This window comes from Oryx dammah, unplaced genomic scaffold (genome assembly GCF_014754425.2).
Source record: "Oryx dammah isolate SB20612 unplaced genomic scaffold, SCBI_Odam_1.1 HiC_scaffold_28, whole genome shotgun sequence".
In the NCBI taxonomy this organism is placed as follows: Eukaryota; Metazoa; Chordata; class Mammalia; order Artiodactyla; family Bovidae; genus Oryx; species Oryx dammah.
This window is the reverse complement of record NW_024070212.1, coordinates 24,316,308-24,343,521: the sequence shown is the minus strand read 5'-3', so window position 1 is coordinate 24,343,521 and position 27,214 is coordinate 24,316,308. Positions and strand designations below refer to the sequence as shown.

Sequence of the window (27,214 nt, the reverse complement as noted above, 5' to 3'; positions counted from 1 at the left end):
TTTGTATACCTCATTAAAGCTGGAAAAAAAAAAGGTTTGCAGCAGCTTCATTTATGATAGGTTAAAAACTTTGATGGAACTCAAACATCCACCAGTGGAATACGTACATAAACTATTGAATATTTACATAATAAAATAGTACACAGGAATGGGAAAGAATGAACCATTGTTACATGCAACAACATAGATGAGTTTCACAGACACTGTTGAGTGAAAGAAGCTAGACACAAAAGTGCACATATTATGTAATTCACCCAAATCAAGTTCAAATATTGGTGACAGAGATCAGAGAGTGGTTACCTTTGTGGGACACTGAATGGGAAGGGGCACGAGGAAGCTGGAGATGTTCTATATCTTGATCTGGGTGGCAGTTATTAGGAGGTACACATACGTAGAAATTCATTGTCAGTACACATAAGCACTTAACCAAATTTATACCCTCAAAAACAAAAAGTAAAAGAAAAAAGATCATCCACCCTGATTTCATGTACAATAATAGTCACTGTGGCTTCCCCTACAAGCATTCATACTGATATCCTATTTCCTTAGTGTTCCAGGGGACCTTCCCCTCCCCACGGAAGGCTTATATTTGAGAGCTCTATCCTGGTAGACAGTGAGAACCACACTTGTATCAGGCAGGGACGCAAGGGGCAAGGTAGAGAAATACTGCGTGTAGGAAGTAATCTTTTCCCCACAACCTAGCAGATTAGTACAAGCTCCAAAAATGTTTATTGATAAATAACAACAGCTACTACTTGATATAAATAACATTTACCAAACACTTTATATCAGGCACTGCACTGCTAGCTTTCCATTTTCTTATTTAATACTTATATAACCCTACAAAGCTGTTTCATTTTTAGTTCCACCGTACAGGTGAAGAAACGGAGATTTATGGAGGGTTGGTTAAGTTACTTGCCCAGGGCCTTACAGATAGTTAGGTGGTGAATGGAGAGTCAGTTAATCTGAATTTAGAATCTGGACTCGAAACCACTTGCTATGGAGTGCCTGGACGGCGTCCAAGCCCCGCCTGCATGTTGTATAACATACACGGCTGAGCCCTGTGACATTACGAGTTGGACTGACGCTGTCGCAGTTGGATTCCTCCAGGGCCCGAGTCCCTCTAACTGCACACAGGTGGTAACTGCGCCAGAAAACCAACTGTGCCGGTCCTTTCCCCAACGACCCCCAGGCAATTTGCGCGGGGAATCAGGAAGGCTCGCCCGGCTCAGCAATCAGAAGTTTTTCCGACTTCAAAACACACGTCGGAGGTAGGTTTAGGGGTTTCACTCCCCATTCCTGGAGAGAGACCTAAAGCGAAAATCCACAGAGAAGCAAAAGGAAAACAGGCCTGCGAAGGAGCGGAATATAGATGGAAAAAACTTGGGTGAGAAGTTATGATAGGAATGGAGGAAAAGAGGGTAGCGAAAAGTAGAAAGAAAGGAGTCTAATTAACACCAAAGTTATGGGGTTGTCGACGCAGCCCCTGTCTATTGCGCCTGCGTAGTGTTACCTCCTTGGGCACCCGGCCCCTTCCCGCCGCCGAAGATTTACTCGTCTCTCAGCAACCATTCACTCGAGGAGCCAATCAGAGGGCACCTTTCGCCCTGCCCTCGCCGTCAGCGCCCTGGCGGAAGGATCCTGTGGGCGCCGGCTCCGCCCCGCCCCGCCCCTTGCTCTCCCGGGAGGGCAGGCTAAGGGGCGGGGGTGGGGGCGGTGGCGGAGGGCGGGGGCGTGGTTAGGCCGTATAAGAACGGAGGGGGCGGCGGCAAGACGGCTCACTCAGTGCCGCTGCCCGGGGGCTGTAGTGACCGCGCCGCTCCTGCTGGGGGGCTGCCCACGCCAAGGACCTGCCTCTGTGGTCTCCGCCGCCGCCCAGGTGAGTCCACGGCCCCCTCCTCTAAAGGTGCGAGGATGCGCAGTCCCGGAGAGCCGCGCGCTCTGCCTTCGGGGGGTCTACCCCGGCCCAGCAGAGCCCTAGTCTTCGCCGAGCCTGGTGGGGGCGCGGGGGCCGGAGGGGGAGGTGCGGACAGGTGCCGGGCCCCTACGCTCCCTTTCCCTCCGGCTCCCGCGACGTCACCCCCGCCCCCTAGACGGACCAACCCCGTGGGGCAGGCGAGACGCTCCGAGAGGGAGCTACAACTTTCCAGAGACTTCGGCTGGGGCTGGCAAACTTCAGCGAGTTCCTGCTGCGCGCGTCCCGCTGACTGCGCAGTGGCCGGGCGCGGGGCCTGACGGCCGAAGAGTGTGAAATGGGGGCCTTCGGCTCCTTCCCCGGGTCCGACGGCGCCCGCGCCACCCCTGCCTCCCTTGCGGTCATTCGGGCTCGCTCTGGCGCTCCCGCGGGCGTGCATACCTCGGCCAGCCGGCCAAGAGCGAATTCAAATGCGGCGGTTTCGGAAGGCTCAGTTAGGGACGCAGCGGTCGGTGACTGTATCTGGCCTGGGAGCCCGAGCCAGGTTTTGAAGGAGAGGGCGGAGATCCCTAACTTTTCCTGGGTTTTCACTAGACTGGGGACACCGAGAGCCGCAAAGCGATCCAAGCGATCCAAGGTGCGCTGCTCCTCTCTCGGAAACTCCTCGGGAATACTGCGTCGGTGATCTGGTTCCTCCCCTTGTAGGAGTGAAACTTGCTTAGCCTGTCTACTGAAAGCCACTGCCGTCAGTGGACTCGGCTAGCGGAGCCGCGGGCTGCTTAGAGGCACGGTGCCCGGGAGGTGTCGCAGTCCAGATCGAGGCGGTGGGAGGGAGTCGGACGAGGGGGACGAACCTGAAGAGATACAGGTTGGTAACCTGCACACCTAAAGGCAGAAGGCTTGCCGGAGAAAACAGAACGGAGCTACCTTGAAGGAGAGGGAGGATTTCCGGGGAAATGCCTGGCGAGTTTCTCTGGAGAATGCGAGATGACCCGGGCTTACTGGAACCGACTGTTAGGGCTGCACCCCGCGGGAGGGATCCACTCAGTTGCCTTGCCCCCCCTACCCCCCACCTTTTTTTTTCTTTTTGGTCCGAAGGGTGGCTTCTGAAGGGTTGACTAAATCTTTGCCTTAAGTACGGACCTACTGTCATTTAAACGTCCATTTGTTTGTAATGGAGTTACAACATGCACACCGTGGAGTGTTGCAGGGCACTTATTACAGGAAGCCTTTATAAAGCCTGTGTAATCATTTGTATTGTGACAGTTGGTATTCAGGAGATTTGGTAGGTGGGTTGGGAACCTGAAGCTCCCCAGGAAGTAAAGTGAAGATCATTAAATCCTCCTGAAGTAGCCTCCTGGCCTGGCCCAGCTGCCTGCAGCGGGCGGTGATGGTGGGGGTGGGATGTGAGTGGCCATTGTTGGCTACACTAACCTTTCAACGTGAGTAACTTGGCAGGGAAGCCAGCTGGCAAGTGAGCCAGAGCCGTCAGGGTGGTAGGAGTGCTTACCAGGAATTGCGTCTTCTTAAATCCGCAGTGGTGTTATGGAGGGACTGAGTCCTGAACTGGAGACCCTATCCAAGCGGGTGGGGTGGGCACTGGAAAACGCTGACTCTCTCCCTTTCAGGGAAGCTTGGAGGTGAGCCAGCAGGAGTTCTGCCCTTTGACATTCTTGTTTGTGAAGATAGAAAATTTAGTATCTCTGGAGTCAAGCTTTTACTTGAGATAACTTAAAGCTTGTGTCTTAAGATATACCCACACCTTTAGAGTGCACTTATTCTAAATAAGAAGTTTTTGGTAAGCAGATTTGGGTATATTGTATATAATTGTTCAGGTAGCTATGGATAACTTTTAACATCAAAGCAAACAACAACAACTTTTTTTCTGCCTCTAAATTGTTACCCAAACAACAGTCCCAAATTTCCTAAGTTACTGTATGTGCAGGGAATAAGCAGCAGCACTCTTTGAGTTTCTTCCACCATACCTACCTTGTATCCAGAGATTAAGCTGGGGCAATTGAAGGAAAGGATTAGCTGGCACTTGGCCTGTTTGTCAGAATGACTATGATTTAGTCGAGCACCCAGCTCTGCCTACTTAGCATCCTCAGCTCTCCTGAGAGTGCAAGTAGCCAGCCGAATCACATCCTTAGTTGCAGCCGATCACCGGCCCCACCCCCACCCCCACCTCCAGCAGCGCCCCACTGAACCTCCGTTGCCCTGTTCAAGGCCAGGCCAGCTTGTACACATTAAGCACTGCCCATCAGAACAGAGAAGTCCTCACACTTAGGAGAGTCTGAGGAACTGCCCGGCTGTAAAGATAACTTCCTGTGGACTGTACCGTCCTTGTTCTCCCAGTGCCAGAAACTTGGCACATTCGGTACAAAATTAGAAAATGACATGATTTTTTCAGCTGCTCAATTACGTAGTACCCTTGTCTGCACTTCCTCTTTGATATGTTATGTGTACGGTGTCAGTCCCTAAAGAATGACAAGCCAAGAGCAGTGAACGGATGTGGTAAACCCTTTCAGTGTTACCAAGAAAACAGCTTGTAGATCCCCAGGACTAGTTTCATGAGTTAAGGTAAACCTGTGATGTTGTGTTTGGGTTTCCCAGACTCTGGGCTGCATCTTGTTGTTATGGGATGGGGGCGGGGCTTAAAGGGAAGCAACGCAGAATCTGAGATGCTTCTTGGGATAAAACATTACTCCGGTTAGATAAGGTCCATTGCTTTTGTGTGTTGTCACTGAGGTAAACAAAGAAACATAGAAAAATGCTTTCTGCCATCTTGGTGTTTTGACTGTAACATGTTAAATAAATTGGCATAAGCAGTATTGTAATGAAGCCAACACCTCTGTTTCAAGAAACGCTTCTGTGCTTAAAGCCATTTGGGTACAGCAGTAGTGCTAATCTGTGATGCTTCCGGAGCTTCTGGTCTCGAACTTTTTTATCCTTTCACGACATGATTAATGAGGAAGTCAATTTTGGAGTTTAAATTCTGTAGAGGAATTCTAAATGGGGATGGCATCTTTGTATAGCCCAACTGTAAGGAAGCCTTATGAATTGTTTAGAATTCATAGGTTTTGTGCAGCTGGGCCCTGTAGCCTGTTCTAGAACTGTTTGCAGAACCTCTTGGAACAACAGGGGAAAACAAATGTGAAGAAATAATTGCTGACGTTAAGCAACTCTCCATGTAGGATGTTTTTTAGTCTCGGAGCCTTTGGGAGTCTTGGTCACCCAACTGTATAAAGTGTTTATTTCTTGGGTAACAGTGACCGAGTTCGTAAGTGGTTAAGTGCTTCCGAGGCAGGCGTTTGTGCCAGGTGCCAAGGAGGCCAAGGGAATGGTATGTGAAAAGGCCCTTGGAAATGCTCTGGATGCAAATAGAGCTGGGTCAGCCTCAGAATGTCCTCGGGGCACTCGGATTTTGCTGATTTGCTGCAGCCACTAGCATGTGAGCCCCAGGAAGGCAGGAGTCTGTGCTCATTGCTGAATGCCGGATGCTGGGCCTGTGTGCCTGTTAACTAGATCCACTGCCATTCCTCCCAGAGAGGGAGGCACCTTTCAGGGGATGGTGTCCTGGTGGGCCAAGGTGCTGGAACACATTTTTGGATCGAAAGCTGCAGGCCCAAAATGCTGGGTGGCTTCGGGGCCTCTTTAAAAACAGAGGCCTCCAGGGTGTAGGTTTGGAGCCCATGGGCAGTGACGACTAATTGGCTGACAGCTGGAAGTCCTCAGGCCGAGCTCCAGAACCCACTCCCTTCAAGCTCTTCCCCTCTGCCCATCCACCCAGCACAGCCTCACAATGCTCACTCAGCCCTTCTCTCTCCATGTTCACTCAGCTGCTTGATCTGCTGAGTCTTTCTCTTTTTGAACTTTTTGTTTCCCGCTGCCATTGCTGACCTGGTTTCGGTCTGCAGACAGCTGCTTCATGAGAGCAGCAGCCCAGAGCCTCTCCCTGCCTCCGGCCAGCTCTCCACCCAGCACCTTCAGCACCTTCACAAGCTCATTGGAACACCCCTCCCTCTAGAAGACTGGCTCTTTCTGGAACCTGGACCTTTCCCACCTTCCATTCGTTCCTGACCCCCCTTCCTAACTGCCCTCCCTTACCTCATGGAACACGCAAATATTTGAACAAGCTAATGCTCCTCCTCCTTCCCCATATTCTGTTTTGACCTAGTTCTGGACCCTTCTCAGAAACTTATGTTCTTACCCCACCTGGGGATGCTCGTATCCCATCCCCTCCTCATCAGTACTTCTTTTCAGTTCTACCTTGTACCTTATTTTCTGTTTTTTTTTTTTTTTCAAACCTGATCTTAACATTGGATGAGCACAGAAAATTCCACATCTGTCTCTATATTCACTCCCTGTAAATGCATTTTGAGAAGAAAATTATCCATGAACCTTGAACTAACTGCTCCCACCATCTCATATTGGCATCGTAAGTGTTTCTCGCCCTGCGTAGTCCTTCCTAGAATGGGAGCAGGGGTGATTCTTGCCTGGAATGCTACCCCATTCCCCCAGACATACCCTGTTTGTCCCTGACCCATGCTCGTGATGGTTGAGGGTGTCAGGACCACTGCAGCCAACTGACTCTGCGTGGGCTTGGCCAGCCCTGGGAAGGGTGCTGGTCCAGACACAGAGATGAAGTGGGTGCTGACTGGGCACCTGCTGTGTGACCAGGTGCTAGATTGTGGGTGTTGGATGAGGCATGGGCACTTCTGCTGTCTCCCTTGCCCAGTCTCTTTGTTATCTTCATCCTCCTCCACTCCCCCACCCCCTCCCCCACCTCTGAAGCGGCCTTAGTTGTGAGGACACCTGGGTTCTGGCCCTGGAAGCACCAGTATCTCTTCAGATTCGACCTCTTTAGTTTCTTCATTGTAAGAAGGACCATAGAGATATGAATCACGATTACATTCCTAGTAGTCACAATAAACAGGTGAAAAAAAATGTATTTAACCCGTCATGTCAAATATTATCTTTTCATTGTGTAATCAATATGAAAATATGAATGGGTTACTTTACTTTCCCCCCTTGTACGCAGTGCTTGAAATCCAGTGTATATTTTATGTAGACAGCACATCTCAGTTTGGACTTGCCCCATTTCAGGTGCCCGACAGCTTGTGGTGCATTATCAGGTGGCACACATCCAGGCCGTCTGCAAAAACTGTTTCATTCTCAAATCCTGGTTCTCTGTATGTAGGAGTCAAGAGTTAATAACAGGAGGTTTTAGAGAAGGAGTATGAGCTAGAATCTAAGCTCTCTGAGGGCAGATATCTTGGTCTCTTGCTTCCTCATGGATTGTAAGCTCCTGGAGCAGTGCTCGGAATGCTGTAGGCATTCTGCTATCCAAAAGAACGAAAGGAAGCCCAGTCATTGTGGCCTGTTTACTGGTGATCATTCACTGTGTGTGTCAGACCTGACACTGAAATACAGGATGTTTGAATCCTAGTCCTGTGCTCATTCTCTTGTTTTTCTATAGTTTCCTAGAGAATAATCATAACATGATAGAATTTCAAAGAACTGCAGGTAAAATCTTCTGAGACCGGCTGGGGAGCTGCTGCTAAGTCGCTTCAGTCGTGTCCAACTCTGTGCGACTCCACAGACGGCAGCCCACCAGGCTCCCCCGTCCCTGGGATTCTCCAGGCAAGAACACTGGAGTGGGCTGGGGGGCAGGAATACAAAATTTAATTAGTCAACAATTAAAACTTGAAAATGGGAGAAGAAATAGCTGTTATGTCAAAGGTGTCTACAAGATGCCTGATACCAGCAACACATGATGCTGTTTGAGGCTACTTGGTAAATGCTAATTTGATGGCAAGCATCCCAGTGAGCCATATGCATGTTCGGGCTCACACAATGGGGGGCACCAAAGACAAGGGGGTGGTTTGGCCATTGGTGTAGAAATAGACATCACTCCGTGGTCTCATTCCTTCACTTTAATCCTATCCCTTCACTCCCTCCCCGCCTCCCCATCCTCCTACCTAATAAATTTCTGTTCTTAACAGTATCAGAGGGATATCAGAGGGACCACTGAGCCTGGTGATCTTCACTCTGGCTGCCGCCATGCTCAGTACCTGGAGGTCAGATACCTGCTATGTGAGTTAACTCTGCAGGGAAGGATCTGTGCAAAACTAAATCTGGCATGGAGCTGTATATGTAATTAGCATTCTCATGGAAATGAAGGCAGCTCCTGCTAGGCATCAGTGAAGGGGGTTGTATATGTTCTGCATCAGAGAAATGCTGTGCTGCATTTGAGCAACTGAGAGTTGATTGTCCCTTTGCTGATAAGCCCGAAGTATGCTGCTTGTGATGAGATGGGGCTTTTAGCTGACTGAGTTGTCCTTTTAGACAACTGACAACTGTTCAGAGCTCTGAACCAGAAAGTTAGATGGTAAAGTAGCTCGTGGACATGACCCTTGATAAAACCTAGAAGCTCTCAGCCCTTAAACCCTGTGGATTGTATGTAAACTTGTTCATCTTTACTGTAAGGTCTCCTGGGAATCGTCCTATTTTTCTCAGCCTAGTCAATGTCTGAAACTGTGGGACCGGCTCTGGGGATCTCTTTAAATGAGTTCAGACTGGCAAGATCTCTGCTTTAGAAAGAGGCATCTGGTAGGAGGGAGGGAGGTACGCAGTAGCAACGAGGATTATTTCCGGTTCCAGTTGTGTATGTAGCACTCAATTCTGCTGACACCTTGGAAACATCAGGGCTTCTCTGCCTCTCTCCCTTCCAAAGATGTCTATGTTCTGATCTTGTTAATATTTGCATCCGCCACGATGCAGGGTATTCCTTTAAGCACTTGAACTTCTGTGGTGTTCCTGTTATAACCTCTGGGCCAGTGTTTTGATTCTGTCTCATGCTGTTTTGCTGCCACAGCATGACTTCTTCCAGCGTTATCTCTCCAGCCACACTTACTTAAGCGTCCTATTTTGAAAGACAGGAGTGAGCTTTCTGTTTGGAGCCATCTCAGGGTGGGTGTCTGTGGGTGGGGCCCAGGCACTGATAGCTGGGAGAACTATATGTTGGCATCAGTGGGGAGGGGCGGCTTGTAGGTGCCTCTCTCCGGAAAAACCTGGGCAGAGTGAGGGGACACTTGCCTCTGTGCCTGCTTCCACTTCCACCTGGGACACTCTTTGCCTTTGGCTCGGGCAGCATTGCAGTCACTGTGGGAACTGAACCAAACTTTTTGACTCTAGTAAACATCAGAGCTAAATGGCCAGGAGGAGGCTGATAACTCTGAGAAAAGAGATTGAGACTTCTGGCTCAGTGTGCCGGAGCTGAATGAGAAAAGACCACCTGCTAAGTCGTTGTCTCACTGACCGGAGAACTGGGCATGGCTTTGAGGCAAGGGGTGCTTTTTTCTTCTGACTGAGGGGGAGTGTGTCTGCGGGTGGTTGAGTAAGCAACTGTAAACATTATTGTTGTTGTTCAGTTGTGTCCAACTCTTTGCGACCCCATGGACTGCAGCACACCAGGCTTCCCTGTCCTTCACCATCTTCCGCAGTTTGCTCAAACTCATGTCCATCGAGTCAATGATGCCATCCAGCCATCTGGTCCTCTGTTGTCCCCCTCTCCTCCTGCCCTCATTCTTTCCCAGCATCAGGGTCTTTTCCAATGAGTCGGCTCTTCACATCAGGTGGCCAAAGTCTTGGAGCTTCAGCTTCAGCATCATAACTTCAGCTGTAAACATAATTTCTTGGAAAAAGTCAACAAAGAATGTATTTTCTTATTCTTTCAATAAACAGGGCATTATTGTATCTGGTTCTGTTGCTCTGGGCTGTCTACTAATGTAAACTCTTATTCCATGTACATAAACCACAGGTGTGCGTCTTGGTTATCTGTGACTTTGTAGTGTGTTTTGGGGTGGTGGGAGAGCTTCCAGAATGTGGCTGCCTTGCAGGTGCTGGGTTCACCCGGAGCCCTGGCAAGGGGCTGGCAGACAGAAGGCTTCCTCAGGCTGCCCCCTGGTCCTAGATAACTTCGGCCTTCACCACCCTAGGAATTCAAGGAGTGAAGGAGGATTTCACTGCAGAAGACTGAATCCCTGTTGACCCTGGTTTTTCTGCTTTCTGCCCACTTATCTGCTGCAGCATATATCAAGTCCATGGTCATTCCAAGCGCCTGACTCTCTTTCGAGGATAAAAGGTTGTCAGGGGTCAGACCGCATGCTGGTGGGAAAAGAGGCAGGTGTGCAGCCTAGGTTGACCGTGCAGGCGTTTGTCAGTCTATTCCAGGCTGTTTCTGTTTTCAGGTGTGTTCCAGCTCTCCTTCCTGCATCAGCCCTTGGGGTCCTGGTCACTTCTTGCCAATTTGTCTACCTCCTCTCTGCAGCTCCAGTGGGGTTATCTGTTCTCGGATCCCATCAAATTCGCCCTCTTGTCTGCAGGGAGTATCCTGTTCTGTTGCTTTGTCAGCAGATTCACAGTCCTGATCTTCCAGCCACCAGAGCGACTCCCAAAGGCTGTTCCTTTATTCTGTGCGCGGGGCATGCACCTTAGCTGCAGATCCAGACCTGGATCAGCTCATTCTTAAAAGCTCCCTCCTGCGCTGTTACTGTTTCCTCTTAATGCTCAGCAAGTTGACTGCCCCAGCTCCTTCCATTCTTGGCTTCCCTCTCCCTTCCTGACTTGCTTTCTCTGAAATCACCACCACTCCTGACCTGGCCAGCATCCTGGAGCTTCCTCAGAAGGGAGGATCCCAGGCCTTCACCTCTCAGCCATTGTTCCTTTACAACATGCATTCTCATGACGATTTAGCATGTCTGTACTTAGTTACGTTCAATTTTGGTGGCTCCCACCAGGCTGGATACACCCTCACATCCGTGATGCTTTTGAGGGCGATAGTTCTGTGCTGACAGTTGTTAGATACTTTCGTTCTAAAGGCCTTGCTTTGCTAGTTGCTGTCTGGTGTTATTCCACCTAGGGGGCCTTAGCACTTCTGGCCAACTTCTTTCCCACCATCTTATAACAAAGCTTTATACCTTTCTTCTCTCTTTTCTTCTTATTGCCATCTTCTTCCTACAACTTCCTGAGCAACCAGCTTACCTTCAAAGCTGTGCTCTGACCCCAGCATGTACACCAAAGCTACCTGCCTCCTAGGAAGCCTCCTAAGTCCCATTTCTGTCTCTTCTGAGTGGTGTGTCCTTGGACAGTTAACACTGTGTAGTCTCTCTGTTCCCTAGCTTCCACACCTTTAAAAGTAAGGAAATGGTATCTCCCTTGCAGGATTGTTTTAGGAATCAAACAGGTTAATCCAGATGAACTTCCAGCACTATTTTGCTGCCTGTTTGTTGTTGTTCAGTTGCTCAGTTGTGTCTGACTGTTTGTGACCCCATGGGCTGCAACTTGCCAGGCTTCCCTATCCTTCACTGTCTCGCAGAGTTTGTTTGAACTCATGTCTATTGAGTAGACGATGCATCTGTTTGGGACATTGTCAGATATTTGGTCTAGTGGCTCATAGGCCAGTATTCTTGCCTGGAGAATCCCAGGGATGGGGGAGCCCGGTGGGCTGCCGTCTATGGGGTCACACAGAGTCGGACACGACTGAAGCGACTTAGCAGCAGCAGCAGCAGGGCACCTACCTGTAGCCATCTCTATAGGAAGAGCCCCTGGAAGGCTCTGCACCTCTTAGTACTGGCCAGAGCATCTGAGCACATGGTAAAATTAACCCAGTGAGGAAAGGATGTGGTTGAGAATTAGTTAAATGTTTCTGTTTTGAAACAGCTGATGTACAGGCACCCCCCTTGAGAGCTGGGTTCCTGCACCCTGGCAAGGGCTTCGATTCACTGGTGCCTCTCTGAGGGGCACCTCTAAGCCACCGAATCCTGACTCACCTCTTTTGCTCAGCTGTAGTCTGCACTCAGCCTGGCAGTGAAGGCTAGTTGACTGAAGCTTTGCTGTCTTTAGTGTATATGGTGGTGATGAGAGGTGATGGGAAGACAAGGTGTCACGGTTACATAGTTAGCAGAAGGCAGCTTTCTCGCTTACTTGGATAAGACCAATAAAATCTCTGTTTCAGAAAAGATCACTTTGGTAGCAGCAAGAACTGGTCATCCCAGTGTACATGTGGGTATGTAGCATGAGCTTACTGCCCCTCTCCCCACCTGCCACTCACTACTGGCAGAACTCGACCTGGGTGGAATTTGCCACCGGTTCTGAGAGTCAGAACATTAGCTCCAGAGTTGAGGACCTGGGGTCAGTTCACTTAACCTTTCCTGACCCTTATTCTTTGTGTGGGCTTCCCTGGTGGCTCAGATGGTAAAGAGTCTGCCTGCCTGCAACGCAGGAGACTGGGGTTGGATCCCTGTGTCAGGAAGATCTCCTGGAAGAGGACCTGACAACCCACTCCTGTGTTTCTGTCCGGAGAATTCCATGGACAGAGGAGCCTGGTGGGCTACAGTCCATGGGGTCCATGCAAAGAGTCAGGCGCGACTGAACGACTTTCACTGTTAGGTAGAGTGCTTGTAAGGATTAATGGGTTTGGACGTGGAGTGGCTTGTACTACGTGCTCTTCTGTCTGCTTGTCCGCACACTTCTACACCTTCATTTTATAGGAAAAAAGAAATAGGCCCAGAGCTGTGGTTTCCATTCACTCCGCTAGATGAGGGAAGAGGTGGGATCTACTTTCACTTCTGTTTAAATTCGCTAGGATTTTATAAGCAAGGAGGTAGTTCCTTTTGACATCATGAGAAACGCTGCGCTGGAAGAAGCACAAGCTGGAATCAAGATTGCCGAGAGAAATATCAATAACCTCAGATATGCAGATGACACCACCCTTTGGCAGAAAGTGAAGAAGAATAAAGAGCATCTTGATGAAAGTGAAAGAGGAGAGTGAAAAAGTTGGCTTAAAGCTCAACATTCAAAAAACGAAGATCATGGCATCTGGTCCCATCACTTCATGGGAAATAGATGGGGAAATAGTGGAAACAGTGTCAGACTTTATTTTTTTGGGCTCCAAAATCACTGCAGATGGTGACTGCAGCCATGAAATTAAAACACGCTTACTCCTTGGAAGGAAAGTTATGACCAACCTAGATAGCATATTGAAAAGCAGAGACATTACTTTGCCAACAAAGGTCCGTCTAGTCAAGGCTATGGTTTTTCCTGTGGTCATGTATGGATGTGAGAGTTGGACTGTGAAGAAAGCTGAGTGCCGAAGAATTGATGCTTTTGAACTGTGGTGTTGGAGAAGATTCCTGAGAGTCCCTTGGACTGCAGGGAGATCCAGCGAGTCCATTCTAGAGATCAGCCCTGGGATTTCTTTGGAAGGAATGATGCTAAAGCTGAAACTCCAGTACTTTGGCCACCTCATGCGAAGAGTTGACTCATTGGAAAAGACTCTGATGCTGGGAGGGATTGGGGGTAGGAGGAGAAGGGGATGACCCAGGATGAGATGGCTGGATGGCATTACTGACTCAATGGACGTGAGTCTGAGTGAACTCCAAGAGTTGGTGATGGACAGGGAGGCCTGGTGTGCTGCAATTCATGGGGTCGCAAAGAGTCGGACACGGCTGAGCAGCTGAACTGACTGACTGAGTTCCTTTTTGCTTTAAGTGCCCTCGGTTGTCCACAGAGGAGAAGAGTTCATGTAGAACATGGTAGCCATGGGCACATGGGTCCCCCCAGGGCCAGGAATCAAGGGTGGTGAGGGTCTTTGTTCCATGTACACACACCTCCCTTGGACCCTGACACCAGGCTTAGTCCAGTGTCCTCAGCCGGGTCTCTGACCCTGAGCTGGAAAGGGTCACTAGGAAGATCCAGACCGTTGAGGTAACACCCGGGTAACAGTACGAGGCATGTTGTCGTCAAAGGAATGCTGAACTGTGTTTGAGTTTCTTTGTGTCCTGAGCCCATGGCAGGGTCTGGGGCAGAGGGACCACTTAGTTGCCTTGTGGGCTGGATGGAGAGGCTGCCACAGCTGAGAGCACCCTGTTTCACACTGCAGTTTTTCCACAGAACCTTCTGGGACTTCATGACAAATGTCGGGACCGAGATTTAAATATACACCATTCTTTAACTTCACGGATGTACCTCTCCACACGTGCTAGGACTCTGGGTACTTCTACACAGAGGAATCAATGCTGATTTGACACTAGCCCTCGATCCTAAGGCTTGAAAGTGTTACGAGTGCTCTTAGCATTTGTCTCCAACCTGTCCACCTGCCTGTCCTTTTGCTCGCCTGAAGTCCTTTCATGCTTTCATAGTCTCTGTCACTCCTGTTTCTGGGGTCTAGATAAACTAGGAAGCAGGACTGAAAGTGAAAGTGAAGTTGCTCAGTTGTGTCCGACTCTTGGCGACCCCTTGGACTGCAGCCCACCAGGCTCCTCCCTCCATGGGATTCTCCAGGCAAGAATACCTGAGTGGGTTGCCATTTCCTTCTCCAGGGGATCTTCCTGACCCAGGGATCAAATCCGGGTTTCCCACACTGCAGGCAAACGCTTTACCCTCTGAACCACCAGAACTGGAAACAGCTTTTTTTTCCTTCTTTTCAATGAAGGCTCAGACTGGTTTTCAGATCCAGCTGCCTTGAGTGTGCCAGACAGTGTGCTCAAATTCATGTCCACCGAGTCGGTGATGCTATCTAATAATCTCATCCTCTGTCGCCCTCTTCTCCTCTTGCTCTCAATCTTTCCCAATGTCAGGGTCTTTTCCAATGAGTCCAGTGAGTCTTTTCCACCTGCTCTTTGCACCAGGTGGCCAAAGTGTTGGAGCTTTAGCTTCAGCATTTAAGGTTGATTTTCTTTAAGAAATTGACTGGATTGATCTCCTTGCAGTCCAAAAGATTCTCAAGAGTCTTCTCCAGCACCACAATTTGAAAGCATCAATTCTTTAGCACTCAGCCTTCTTTATGGTCCAACTCTCACATCAGTGGGAAACAAAGATAAGTTAGACATCCTCTTGTCCTCAGGGAACTTGGTCTCATCTTTGGGCTTTAGTTCATCTTTTCCTCTTACCTTGTGCTGCTATCTCTGCAAAGCTGTTTTCCACTCATGTGTGTATTTTATCCTGCTGCTGCAGCCAGATGCTAAAAGAAAAGGGAATTTAAGGGTACCTAAAATAGTTGTTCATCATGAGCCAAACTTTAGAAGATTAAGTAGCTTAAACTGAGCAGGCAACTGTTCATCCTCATTTGTGCCTGAAAAGGTGCCTAAATTTTCAAATCAATGAGAAGTCATGGTTCCCACCTTTCCCAATTTCTGTTGAGCAAATTCAATGAATCTGCTCCTCGGGCAGTAAAAAGACAGTAAAGACAGTAAAAAGACAGTAAGAAGTACTTTAGTTTGAATTTACCAGGCTTCAAATTATTTTGTGTTCTGTTTACTATTTTGTTAATTCTGCTAATTAGAATTTGCCTTTAACCAGGGCCTTTGATGAGTTGAGACTGTTTCAAGTAATTCTCTTATATGGGGATTATATCAGTGTTGATCTCAAGTTCTGGTGTGTAATCTAAGCACTGGGGCCTATGACTTAGATTTATTCTAATAATCCCATATTTGTCTAACTTGTAAATGTACTTTGGTATTTGAAATTGTTTGGCTGGATGAGGGAAAACAAAGGATTTATTTCTAATAGGCATCATTAACTTATTTGGGACACTTCTCATAAGCTAAATCACAAATACAAGCATAACCTAAATCTGAACTTTCAATAGCTTCAAGAGCTCCTCCAGATCTAAGTCATGGTAAATCGAGAGAATTAAAAACTATACCATGGGGACTTTCCTACCATTTCAGTAGTGAAGACTCTGCTTCCACTGCAAGGGACATGGGTTCAATTCCTGGTGGGGGAACTAAGATCCTGCATAACAGGTAGCATGGCCAAATAAATAAATTAAAGCTCTTTTAAAAATGATGTATCTATCTTCAACAAACAGAGAAAACCTCAGGCTTCACGACTGAATCTAAAGAGTAACTAAATGGACAAATGTGTATAGACCAAGGTTAGCAAAAAAAAAAAAAAACTATACCATGGATTTAGCATATGTCCCACACTGTGCTTTTATATAGACTGTTCTTTTTTTTTTCTGAGAATTGACTCCATTATTCATATATGTGTCAGTAGTTGTTGACATGGAAGATGCCAACCATAGGCATCTTGGGTTCCTGAGAAAGTGTTTATTGCATTTATTAAGGTTCTTGCAACTGCAGCCAATAATCAGCAGCACAATGAGGACAGCTGTTGGTGTTGTTCAGTCGGTCAGTTGTGTCCAGCTCTTTGCGACCCTGTAGACTGCAGCATACCAGGCTTCCCTGTCCTTCACTCTCTCCTGGAGTTTGCTCAAATTCATGTCCACCAAGTTGGTGATGCTATCTAATGATCTCATCCTCTGTCGCCCTCTTCTCCTCTCGCTCTCAATCTTTCCCAATGTCAGGGTCTTTTCCAATGAGTCCAATGAGTCTTTTCCACCTGCTCTTTGCATCAGGTGGCCAAAGTGTTGGAGCTTTAGCTTCAGCATTTAAGGTTGATTTTCTTTAAGAAATTGACTGGATTGATCTCCTTGCAGTCCAAAAGATTCTCAAGAGTCTTCTCCAGCACCACAATTTGAAAGCATCAATTCTTTAGCACTCAGCCTTCTTTATGGTCCAACTCTCACATATAGCTATAGACATACAGCTATGTATATAGACATAGCTACAGTACATCTGAAATGGGAAACAGTAATTCTTGTGAAACTACAGAAAACATTTTTGTATGCTAAATAGAATGACCCTAGATGAGATGGCTTACCCATTGAAAGTTGTTTTTTTTTTTTGTAAAAGACCCACAATGGATGTCTTCTTTTAGACAACGCATAAGTAGAAAATTGCATAAGAGCCCTTCCAGATCAGAACTGTCCCTCCTCCTCATCCTGCCCCTCTAGAGATCAGTTTTTAGGCTGAAAGTTGGGGAAGCTTCTAAGTACATTTGATGTTGATAAATGGGTATGGGGATGGTGGGATGGGCTTCAAGGAAAGGAATTAAAGAGAGCAAATAAGGTAGCAGATTAGAAGTTTCATAGGGGAGAAATTTTGGAACATGGCTCATAAGATTTTAACTTTTTTCAATTAATATATATGTAAGTTCCAAATTCAAAAGAAATAAAACAAGTTTTCTTTGTACCCTAGCCTGGAAGTGGTATTTGATGTAAGCTGAGCTTATGTATCCTTTCAGGGATTTTTGATTGTATAAGTATAGACTTGTGCCTTTACACACACAGTTTCTGACTTGCTTTTTTTTTTTTAATCTTGATAAGCATTTCATATTCATACAGATAGAACTGCCACCATTCTTAGGGACAACTGCACGCATTGTATCCTGTTGTATAGATGCATCAAATCATTTAACCTTCTTTACTGATGAGTATTTGTAGCTTTGTAAATAATACTTCAATGAATATCCTTGTGCATACTTGCAAGTATACTCATAGAATAAAATCCAGGGTAGACTTCCCAGAAGTAGAATTGCTATGCCAAAGAATAGGTCCACTTAAAATTGGGAGTCCCACATTGTTCCTCAGAAGGAACCCATGGGCAGTGTACCAAAAGTGTCTGCTTATTGGTCTTTGCTAGTCTGATAGATAAAACTGATACATGAAGCCTAAATTTGCCCATCCCTTAAGGTGAGGTTGAATATGTTATAGGTGTCTGAGCCACTGTTATATCCTCTGCCCTTTCTTTTATCTTGGGGTTCTAGTATTTCTGATGCATGAGAGCTCCTTGTTCATTAAGGAAGTGTGAGTACTTTGTCTAATATTATGAGTATTTTCCTACTTTTGTCTTTTCACTTCTTTACAGTGTTTTCACCATATAGATATTTTAATTTTTTATAGGCAAATGCATCAATTTTTGTGACTGCTGTGTGATTTAGAAAGGAATACCTATTCTATGTAAATTTACAAAAATTTCATGTTTTTTCTAGTACTCTTAGGGCTTCATCTTTTTACCCTAGAAGATGAAATCTTTGATTCTTTCTTCTCGATCTTAGATTGACACAAGCTAAGAGCCATCTCATTTAAAAAATCTAACTATCCAGATATCTCAATTTTCCCTTTTCTATTTTGAATGCCTTCTTTATTTTATGGTAAATCCCCTATGTACTAGATTTTCCTTCTGACTTTTAAAAATTCTGTTTTATAAATTTGCCCATCTTTTTGTGTCAGTACTATGCTGTTTCAGTTTTTGTGGCTTCATAATATAGCCTACCAGGCTAGTAGACCTCTTTCCATTTTTTCGTAACTTTTTTGACTGTTCCTGCCCCTCCTCCCATTAGAACCTTACAAATTTTCAGTCTAAAATAGATTCTAACTTTGAATCTATAGCAAGTTCAGAGATTTAAAAATATATGAAAATTTTCATGCATATGTACCTCCCCACCTTCCCACCGCCCCTCCCCCCACCAAGAACAAGTGATGGCTTTCCTCATTCTCCCAGGTCTAAGATGTCCTATTTCTAATGTTAAGAGTCACTGTTCTAGAGGTGGGAACTGACTTTAACTCTAGGTGACTTTTTTTTTTTTTAAACAAGTCCTTAAAAGTGAGGACAAAAGTGATTCCTACAGCATTATTGAGTTTCTTCCTGGAGATTTTCTTAAAATTAATTGTTCCTCCTTTTCCAAGTACTGATTGAATCGCAGCTCCTGTGTTGCTGTGACTTCTTAAACACGAACCTTAGAAACACACTAAGATCTGATACACAGTGTAAAGCAAGTTGTATTTTTATAGGTAAGTCAACGTACCTGGCAGAAATCTATGTCACCAAATCATAATTTAGCAGGGTGTCAAAGCAGAGTTAGAGCCATGCTTTTCTATAATCGTTTGGACTTAATTGTGTGGTGTCCTGCACAGTTGGCACAAGTGTACTTCATGCTCTGCCCATCATCATTAAAGGGGCCACAAGAACCAAGTGTATATAAGAGCACATTGCAGAGAGATCTCTACTGTCCCGAATTTGACTTGACGCCAAAGGCCAGCCACAGTAAACTCAAGTATTTCGGTTGGTATTGATAGGATAATCTAGATAGCCTAGGGCTTTCTAACGCTGTCCAAACAGGTTTGCAGGGAAAGTTTCATCTTCCCCTTGGCAAGTATGCTTCAGCAACAAGCAGAAGGGCACCCATCCCCCACCGGTCTTCCTGGAGTCTGGTTTGATCACATGATCATCCACCTTCCCATTGCCAACCAGCAAATTCAGTTCCCTAACCTCCCTGCTAAAGGGAGCCTGTGATCTGACTTGAGGAGAGAGGCGCATGATGGCCAGATTGGACAACTCACCAGGTTCTCAACTGCCTGCTGCCTTCTACCGCAGCGGAGCACTCTTGTGGCCTTTCTGCTGGCTCGTATCCCTGCCCTATAAATGAGCTTTTCAGTGACCTTCCTGTTTGCCCCAGTCAACTGACACTTCTTTCTTCTGCCTTCATATTACATTTTCTTTCTCATACTGAGATGTCACGTTCTCATTCTCCTTGCTGGCCAGCTCCTGGAAAGCTGCTTGTCTTGGTGTGTCCATTAGTGCCCCCAACACAGACCAACAGCCATCCCATCAATCTGAGCTCTGTAGATAAGGCAAGGGCCCAAGCCACCACCAGCACAGGACCAAAAACCCAAGTTGGAAGCCCAGGACTACACGTGCTGGGTGTGCTTGCAAAGGCAGCAGCTTCCAGTCAGTGAAGCTGCAGGTCCTTGGGATGGCTTTTGTGTGTCTAGCAAGTCAGAAAAGTGAAGCAGGTGGCAAACCTCTCTGTTTGCTGTGAAGTCTGAGGACAGCACCTCAGTCTCTTCCATCCATCTAGCTAATGCGTGACCCACGTGGAGCCACGGTACCTGGACTTTCTAATATATCTGTTTTTGTCCTTCCACGTCAGAATTTCCAGGGATCTGTTGTTTTGTTTTCTGAACAGTATAGCTTAGTTGAAAGTTGCCGGGGTAACTTTGTGGCTCTAGCAGGCGGTGTTGGAGAAGCATGCTTTTCTCCTAGTCCATACGTGCTTCGTCGTGTCCAACTCTGCAGCCCCTTGGACTGAAGCCTTCCAGGCTCTTCTGTCCATGCGAACTGCCTAGGCAAGAATCCTGGCGTGTGTCACCATTTCTTCCTGCAGGGGATCTTCCCCGCCCAGGGATTGAACCTGCGTCTCCTGTGGCTCCTGCATCGTCAGGTGGATGCGTTCTTTACCACTGAGGCACCTGGGAAAACTTTCTCTCCTAGTACTGGGTGCTGACTTTGTTTTCCTTGGGTAGGTTGAAGGGATTCTTTTTCAAAATAGAGTTGAAAAATCACACTTCCCTGAGGAGGTTTTCCACATCCTGGGTGGGGCCTCCTTGCTGGGTCAGCAGTTCCAGTACTTAGCTGACCTAACCCTTTGTTACTCAGGAATTTTGTCATTCATAAATTCCTTGACCCAACCCTGGATGACAGGAGTGTTTGTTACAGGGCTGACGGGTCCTGAGAGTGGAGACGGGGTACCAGCATACTTGGTTCTAGCAGGACTAAGCCTGAAGTTGAGAATCCATCTATTGACGGAAGGAAGAAATCTTCTTTTGTGGGTCCTGTGTTCTGTGTTGGCATTGTGGCCTGGGCGTCAGCCAGCTCAGGATGTAGATAGGGAGCCAAAAACAGGAGAGGCGAAGTTAGCGAAACCTATAGACCCTCTGTTGAATAATGCGGTGCTTTGGTTACTTGGTTTAGTGAGTTTGTCTGCTTGCCCTCACACACAAATTCTACCCCCACCTTACCTTCATGAAGACAAAACGGGCAAAACAAGCACACCGCATAGAAAACAAAATGCTCAAGTTGTCGGATTGGTACAGGGTAAGCTGATGTGTATTTTGACCTCACTCCACGCGGGCACCGTTCTAGACGTATTTAACTCATTTAATCCTCACCCCAGCACCCGGCAGTGGGTACACTACCACTTGGCAGTAAGGAAGATGTTCAGAGAGAAACCAGCCTAATTTCTGAGTCCATGGAGCTGCTTTGCCACAGAGAAGTGAACCCTAACTCTGTTTCTCCCCTCTCCCTTTCAGTTTCCCTGGCAACAACATCCCCCAAGATGGCAGAGGAGAGCAGCAGTACCAGGGACTGCGTGTCCTTCAGCGTGCTCACCTGGGACCAGGTGAGCCGTCTGCACGAGGTCCTGACGGAGGTGGTGCCCATCCATGGCCGAGGCAACTTCCCCACCTTGGAGATCACACTCAAGGACATCGTGCAGACTGTCCGTGGCCAGCTGGAGGAGGCAGGCATCAAAGTGCAGGATGTCCGGCTGAATGGCTCTGCGGCTGGCCATGTCCTGGTCAAAGACAATGGGTTGGGTTGCAAAGACCTGGACCTCATCTTTCACGTGGCTCTTCCCACAGAGGCCGAGTTTCAGCTGGTCAGGGATGTGGTGCTGTGCTCTCTCCTGAACTTCCTGCCGGAGGGTGTGAACAAGCTCAAGATCAGCCCCACGACCCTGAAGGAGGCCTACGTCCAGAAGCTGGTGAAGGTGTGCACAGACGCTGACCGCTGGAGCCTCATCTCCCTCTCCAACAAGAACGGGCGCAACGTGGAGCTCAAGTTCGTTGACTCCATCCGGCGCCAGTTCGAGTTCAGCGTGGACTCGTTCCAGATCATTCTGGACTCCCTGCTTTTCTTCTACGACTGCTCCGGCCATCCCTTGTCCGAGCACCTGCACCCCACGGTCATCGGGGAGAGCGTGTATGGGGACTTCGAGGAAGCCCTGGACCACCTGCAGAACAGACTCATCGCCACCAAGAACCCCGAGGAGATCCGGGGTGGGGGGCTGCTCAAGTACAGCAACCTCCTGGTGCGGGACTTCCGGCCCACCGACCAGGATGAGATCAAGACCCTCGAGCGCTACATGTGCTCCCGGTTCTTCATCGACTTCCCTGACATCCTCGAGCAGCAGAGGAAGCTGGAGACCTACCTGCAGAACCACTTCGCCGAGGAGGAGAGGAGCAAGTACGACTACCTCATGACCCTGCGCAGGGTGGTCAACGAGAGCACCGTGTGCCTCATGGGCCATGAGCGCAGGCAGACCTTGAACCTCATCTCCCTGCTGGCCCTGCGCGTGCTGGCTGAGCAGAACATCATCCCCAACGCCAGCACCGTCACGTGCTACTACCAGCCGGCTCCCTACGTCAGCGACGGCAACTTCAGCAACTACTATGCAGCCCACCCCCCGCTCACCTACAGCCAGCCCTACCCCACCTGGCTGCCCTGTAACTAACCTTGAGACCTGAGGGTTTCCACAGGGGGAACCCCCGCCCCCACCCCGGGTAGGGCAAGGCTCTCAGGTAGGGGAGCCTCCTTCTAGGTGTAGGTGTTTGGCTTTTAAAGCGGAACTCAGCTCTGATTCGGCTTTTTTTTTTTTTCTTTGTGTGCCCATTGGAATGGGTCTCGAGTGTATCATGAGCCAGGGGACCTGCTATTCCAGTGCCACTTTGGAAAATGCTATAGGAAGTATGACCTCTCCACATCTTTCCAAAACAGACACTAACACGCCACGTCCTGAACGTCTGAGCTCCGGGCAGCTGTTGAGATGGGGAAGCACGTGGGCAGTGCAGGAGGAGCCTCAGCTGCTGGGCTCCTCACTGGAGCCTAGGGGAGGCGATGTCAGCCCTCACTTGGAATTCTCAGCACTTAACGTGAAAGTCGTGTGGATGGTCTTATTTTCTTGTCTCTGTTTTAGTCAGGCAGAAAAAATGATAAACACGAGGGTGCTCTTGTGGCTTAATTTTTTGTTCAAGGGGCTGAATTGCTTATGTTTATTCTCTGTCAGCGGAGCTGAGGATTTGTCTCCTCAATAAACCAATGCCGATAGCTAGAGAATTTATGATCTGGTTGGATATGGTTTATGGTTTAGATGCTATGCTATCTCGAGGAATTGTGAGGTATTGCTGAGAGAGAAAAAAAAAAAGGCCTTTTCTTGAAATGTAACTTGAAAAACAAAATAAAATGTGCAACCTAATGTTAAGTAGAATTGTGGTGGTGGGGGGATGATTGTAAATAGGAAACGTGAATGTTCAATCTTTGTTTTCTTAAGTAAGGAATTCTTATTGAATGACACTTCCCCCTTATCACTTCCCCCCGCTTATCAGCTCTTCGCTTTTGTTTTGCTCTTCCCAAGACGAAGGACGGTGCCGAGTCTAGACTCATTGCAGTAACACACGAGGGGCTTCCCATGTTTTAATTGGAAACCCATTCTGGTCACATTCCAAGTACGACTGGCTGTTTTTTTCTGGAGTACTTTGGCTGATTTTTGTTTTTGTTTTCTTTTCAAAAAATAGTGGTTTCCTTCTCCAGGCTTTTTGGACAGCAGGTGAATGCAGGCATGTCAGTAGATCCGAGTGACCTGTGGAATGGTCCGCGCACACGTGGACTGTGCTGCTCACACAAGCACCAGATACTCAGAACGTGGTTTAAAATTGCTTTAGATTCGCACCTGCTGTCCCTGTGCTGCATGGGAGGTGGACACTCCTTCCATTGGTGGGGCCTCGTGTGCGTGCGAGCCCCCAAGGCACCTCAAGAGGATTATTTCTGGTGTATTTGGGAAGAATTGAGAGAATGAAAAAGAATCTTCCTTATGCTGGTAGATTGTACTTTGTACTTGTTTATACTCGCACTTTAGAAGGAAAACAGTGTTATTCTCTAGTCTGAAGCAAGCTTAGTAAATGGGAGAGTTCTAGGCTACTGTTGCTTTCCCAGTAGGTTTAGATAAGGGACTTTGTGTTTTGAAACTTTTTGTGGGATCTCTTAGAAAGCATCACTTTAGGGTATCAAGGGCAGAGAAACGCCATATTGCCAGCCAGCTTGCTTTCTTAAGTGATTTAATCAAATCCATACTCCTGATTTTGATGTTTTCCTGTGGCCATAAAAATCCCAAGCCCTGAGTGATTTTCTCCTTTCTTGAAGCAATGAAGTTACCATAATGTTTAGTAGAAAAGGAGTGGTTTACCTTTTTCTAAAGATTATATTTTCAGGGTTTTTGTTGTTGTTGTTCTTGTTGTTGTTCTGGAATGTAATGTCTTGGTCCTCTGGAAAGCAGATCAAGTGTGACTGAAACCCAGGGCTTAGTTGGTATCCCTGTTGTGGACGAGGCAAATAGAAGCCACTTCTTACTTTAACTAGCTCCTGTTACCTGTCAGCTGATAGTTAACAGTTGAATCTGCTGGCTTTGAGTCAAGACTGGTTCGGCATGGAGGGGGCCCTGGGGTGCTTCAGTGTTAAAAAGGGCAATGAAGAGTGAACCCCAGCTTTAAAAACTATGTGATCATCCACAACCTTAAAAGGCTGCCATTGTGGTCAGATGGCAACATGTTTACACAAAGATAACATCTATTTAACCAAAGCTTTGCAATATGATGAAGCCGGCAACATAACCACTTGCTCACAGAAGTCAGTATTGCTTCTCCTGGAAGGCTCATGGATCAGGGTAACCAGGATCCAGATGAAGATGGGGTCAGAACTGCATCAAGTAATTAAATTTCCAGTTTGTCCTTGGAGTTCTTTCTACTTCCATTTTCTTTTTGTTCCCCCTGTCTGGTACTAGTCCTTTAAGGATGAAGGGAGGCACAGAAGTTGCTAGAAATCTCAAGCCCCTGAGTTCTTTACCACCACTGCACGATGGCCCTACCTGAAGTTCTTAGTCAGCCCAGCCGTTTTGAAGTTGGAGGGTAGATCTGTGTTCTAGAACCACCAGGGTAAAAAGTGCACTCACCGAAGCTGCACTTTTAAACACCTCCTGGGCTAGCGGTGTCTCTACCTGCTCTAGGAGCCTCTGGCTTGCCTCAGAATAAACCAGGTAACCTTGAATTTCAGGTGTCTGGAAATTCTAGCTGGAACCTGCCTTTCATGCTGCTCACACAAGCACCAGGTACTCAGAACCTGTACTGAGTCCAGTGGTTCCTCTTCTTTGTGTATTGAGTAATATGAAACTTGGCAGAGGCCAAGGGCACCACAGTTCAAGTGCAAGTTCTAATATAAATGCAAGCAGCCTCACTTTTGCTTCAGGGCTCCGAGCAGTTTTCTGATGCTTTCTGCAGGCATGCGGCTTGTTAGCCCAGCCTGCTTCTTGGAGTTAGGTTGAGCAGTCGCGGGATTAAAGCAGGGCTTTTCCCCCCCCTTGTGTTGGCAGAAGAGGACACATCAGATTCCTGGCCTTGAGCTTCATCTCACCTTTAAATCTTCCCTTGGCAGTGAGATGCTATTCCTCACTCCATAATTTCAGCTCTGAAACCAAACTACATCACTGACACCTTCAGATCAGGGTTCCTGCTGACTGCATGGGAGGTGGCATGGCTCCCAGCTGGGGGCACCTGGCGGATGGAGAGAGGTGGGTAGGAAAGATGCTAGGTTCCTAATATGTGGTAACAGATGTGGTTTGGCATTCAAGGTTTGTTTTTGTTTCTTCCCCCTAGTTTGACTTTTTTTACCCCCTGGGGATTAGAGTCACAGAGCTGTGTGTGAACCTGTGTTTTGTGGTGATGCATTAGTAATCAAATTGCTGAAACCCCAGATCTTCTTGTCCTTCACCCTCTCTGCTAGCACTAGCCCATTACCTTCACAGTAGATTACAACTAGTACTGCTTTGTGAACTTCGGGAAATAGTGCCACTCAAAAGCGACTTCCTAACTTTAGGAACACCTCCTTTTTAGTTAACTTTCTGGTCCCGGTGCCTTGTTTTAGGATGCAGCTGGATTCTAAGCTCGAACTTCCCCTTCCAGAGAACAAATGAGAGTTATGTAGTTGTGAGCAGAGACCCTGATGCTCCCCAGGGAAGTTGCTTCCTGGGTATCTGACTGGGGGTCCACACTGGGGAAGAACCCTTGGGGTGGAATCTTGTGAGGTGAAAGAGCTTCCAGTTGCCAAGGTTGGATTTGAATTTTTCATCTGGCAGCAACCAGAATGTCACAGCTGACTTTGGAACATACTCTGGTTCGGCCAGTTCCATTCAGAGCACTGAGGGAGGGGTGTATAGCAGGGGATATATTTTAAAAGATCAAGCAACCTTTCAGGATTATTTGTGGAGGCTTCTGAGATGAGGATCAGGAAAGAAAATGCTTTCTTTGTGAGGTCAAGTTCTAAATCTTGTTTACTATCACTTAAAAAATAGTTTTAAGTGGAAGCAAAAGAAAATGCTTAGAGTTTTGCCTGGGCTAGTGGGAGTTGGTGCAAAGCGTCAAGTGTGTTTGCCTACGAAGGTGAGAAAACCATCCACTAAAGAGGAAGTCGTTAAATAATATGGATCTCTGGGTGTTTCAAAACTCAAGCCATCTGTTTTTTTGTGTTTTTTTTTTAGTGAATTTAAAAATTGCTGCTTTAGGAAAATTAAGTCTTTATCCATTAGTTTCCAAATTACTATGGATGAAAAGATACAAATTAGACTAAACTGAGTTTTTTGTTATTCTATACTCGCATAGCCTTTCCAATATTAATTTCCTCGGCTGTGTGAGGTTTCCTCTTTGGTGTAATGGCCGCTGACCTTCTCATGGGGTGCAGGTGAAATTACTTGTCAACGCAAAATGTGTTAGAACTTGGTGAAATAAAGCTTTGAGTTTGAGAAATAAAGATTTATTTAAAAAGACCATGTCGGCTCTGCACATTTCTTTGTCTCTCCTGGATGGTGAACTTATTTTAGGTTTCAGGAAGTATGTAGCATGGTGGTGAGTGTTTATCAACGTGATCAGCCTTGGATACTTGTCTAAAAGATGATGCTTACTCTAGGGGAAGGGATGTGTGGTTACGTGTGGGGGCTGTAGCTTCTTCAATATTTGGATTTCAACTAAGCTTTGTTACTGATCACAGCATCTCTATTAACGGCTACATTAGATGGTGAAATCCACCTTCAGTGGCATCTTGTTTGATTCAGTGCTAAAGGCTCGGTTCTCTGGAGTTTGACTTTGGCCCCAGACCTGTTTCATTCAGTAAGAACCAAATCAACCTCAACTGTACTAGATACCAGTGCTGCCATGGTTTCTTCACATTTGAAAAGAAGTGTAGAAGTGATGAAGTGATGGATGAGTGGTTGTCTTGTCTTTGTGTAAAATCCTTCATCCCCTTCTCTTCAACCTGCCTCTTGCTGCTGCTTCTTAAACCTTCCAGTCTGAGGATGAGAATTCTCTGGAGTCCATTATGTAGGGTCCTTCCAGATCACTGCTTTGCCATGTTTATCTAATGACCCTTTCTCGGAAGCCCTGACTCCCAGCTGCATCGTCTCTGTCGCCTCCTCACCCTGCCCTTCATCCCAGCGCTGTCAACACCAAATCAGTGGCGTCTTTAGCCTCAGGTAGACTTCCTCCATTCTAGCTACCAACCCACCCTGGCTGAA

At 47.2% G+C, this 27,214-nt stretch overlaps 1 protein-coding gene across 1 annotated transcript; it reads left to right on the top strand.

The window, feature by feature from the left end:
- Positions 1 to 1,772: 1,772 nt before the first annotated feature.
- Positions 1,773 to 26,471, top strand: TENT5C (terminal nucleotidyltransferase 5C). Its single transcript, XM_040230939.1, has 2 exons — positions 1,773 to 1,879; positions 20,913 to 26,471. The coding sequence occupies exon 2, from the start codon at positions 20,939 to 20,941 to the stop codon at positions 22,112 to 22,114; it is 1,176 nt and encodes a 391-aa protein (XP_040086873.1). The 5' UTR covers positions 1,773 to 1,879; positions 20,913 to 20,938; the 3' UTR covers positions 22,115 to 26,471.
- Positions 26,472 to 27,214: the final 743 nt, after the last annotated feature.

Coding starts and splice junctions, on each gene's coding strand:
- TENT5C (XM_040230939.1), top strand. CDS start 20,939: ATGGCAGAGGAGAGCAGCAGTACCAGGGACTGCGTGTCCTTCAGCGTG.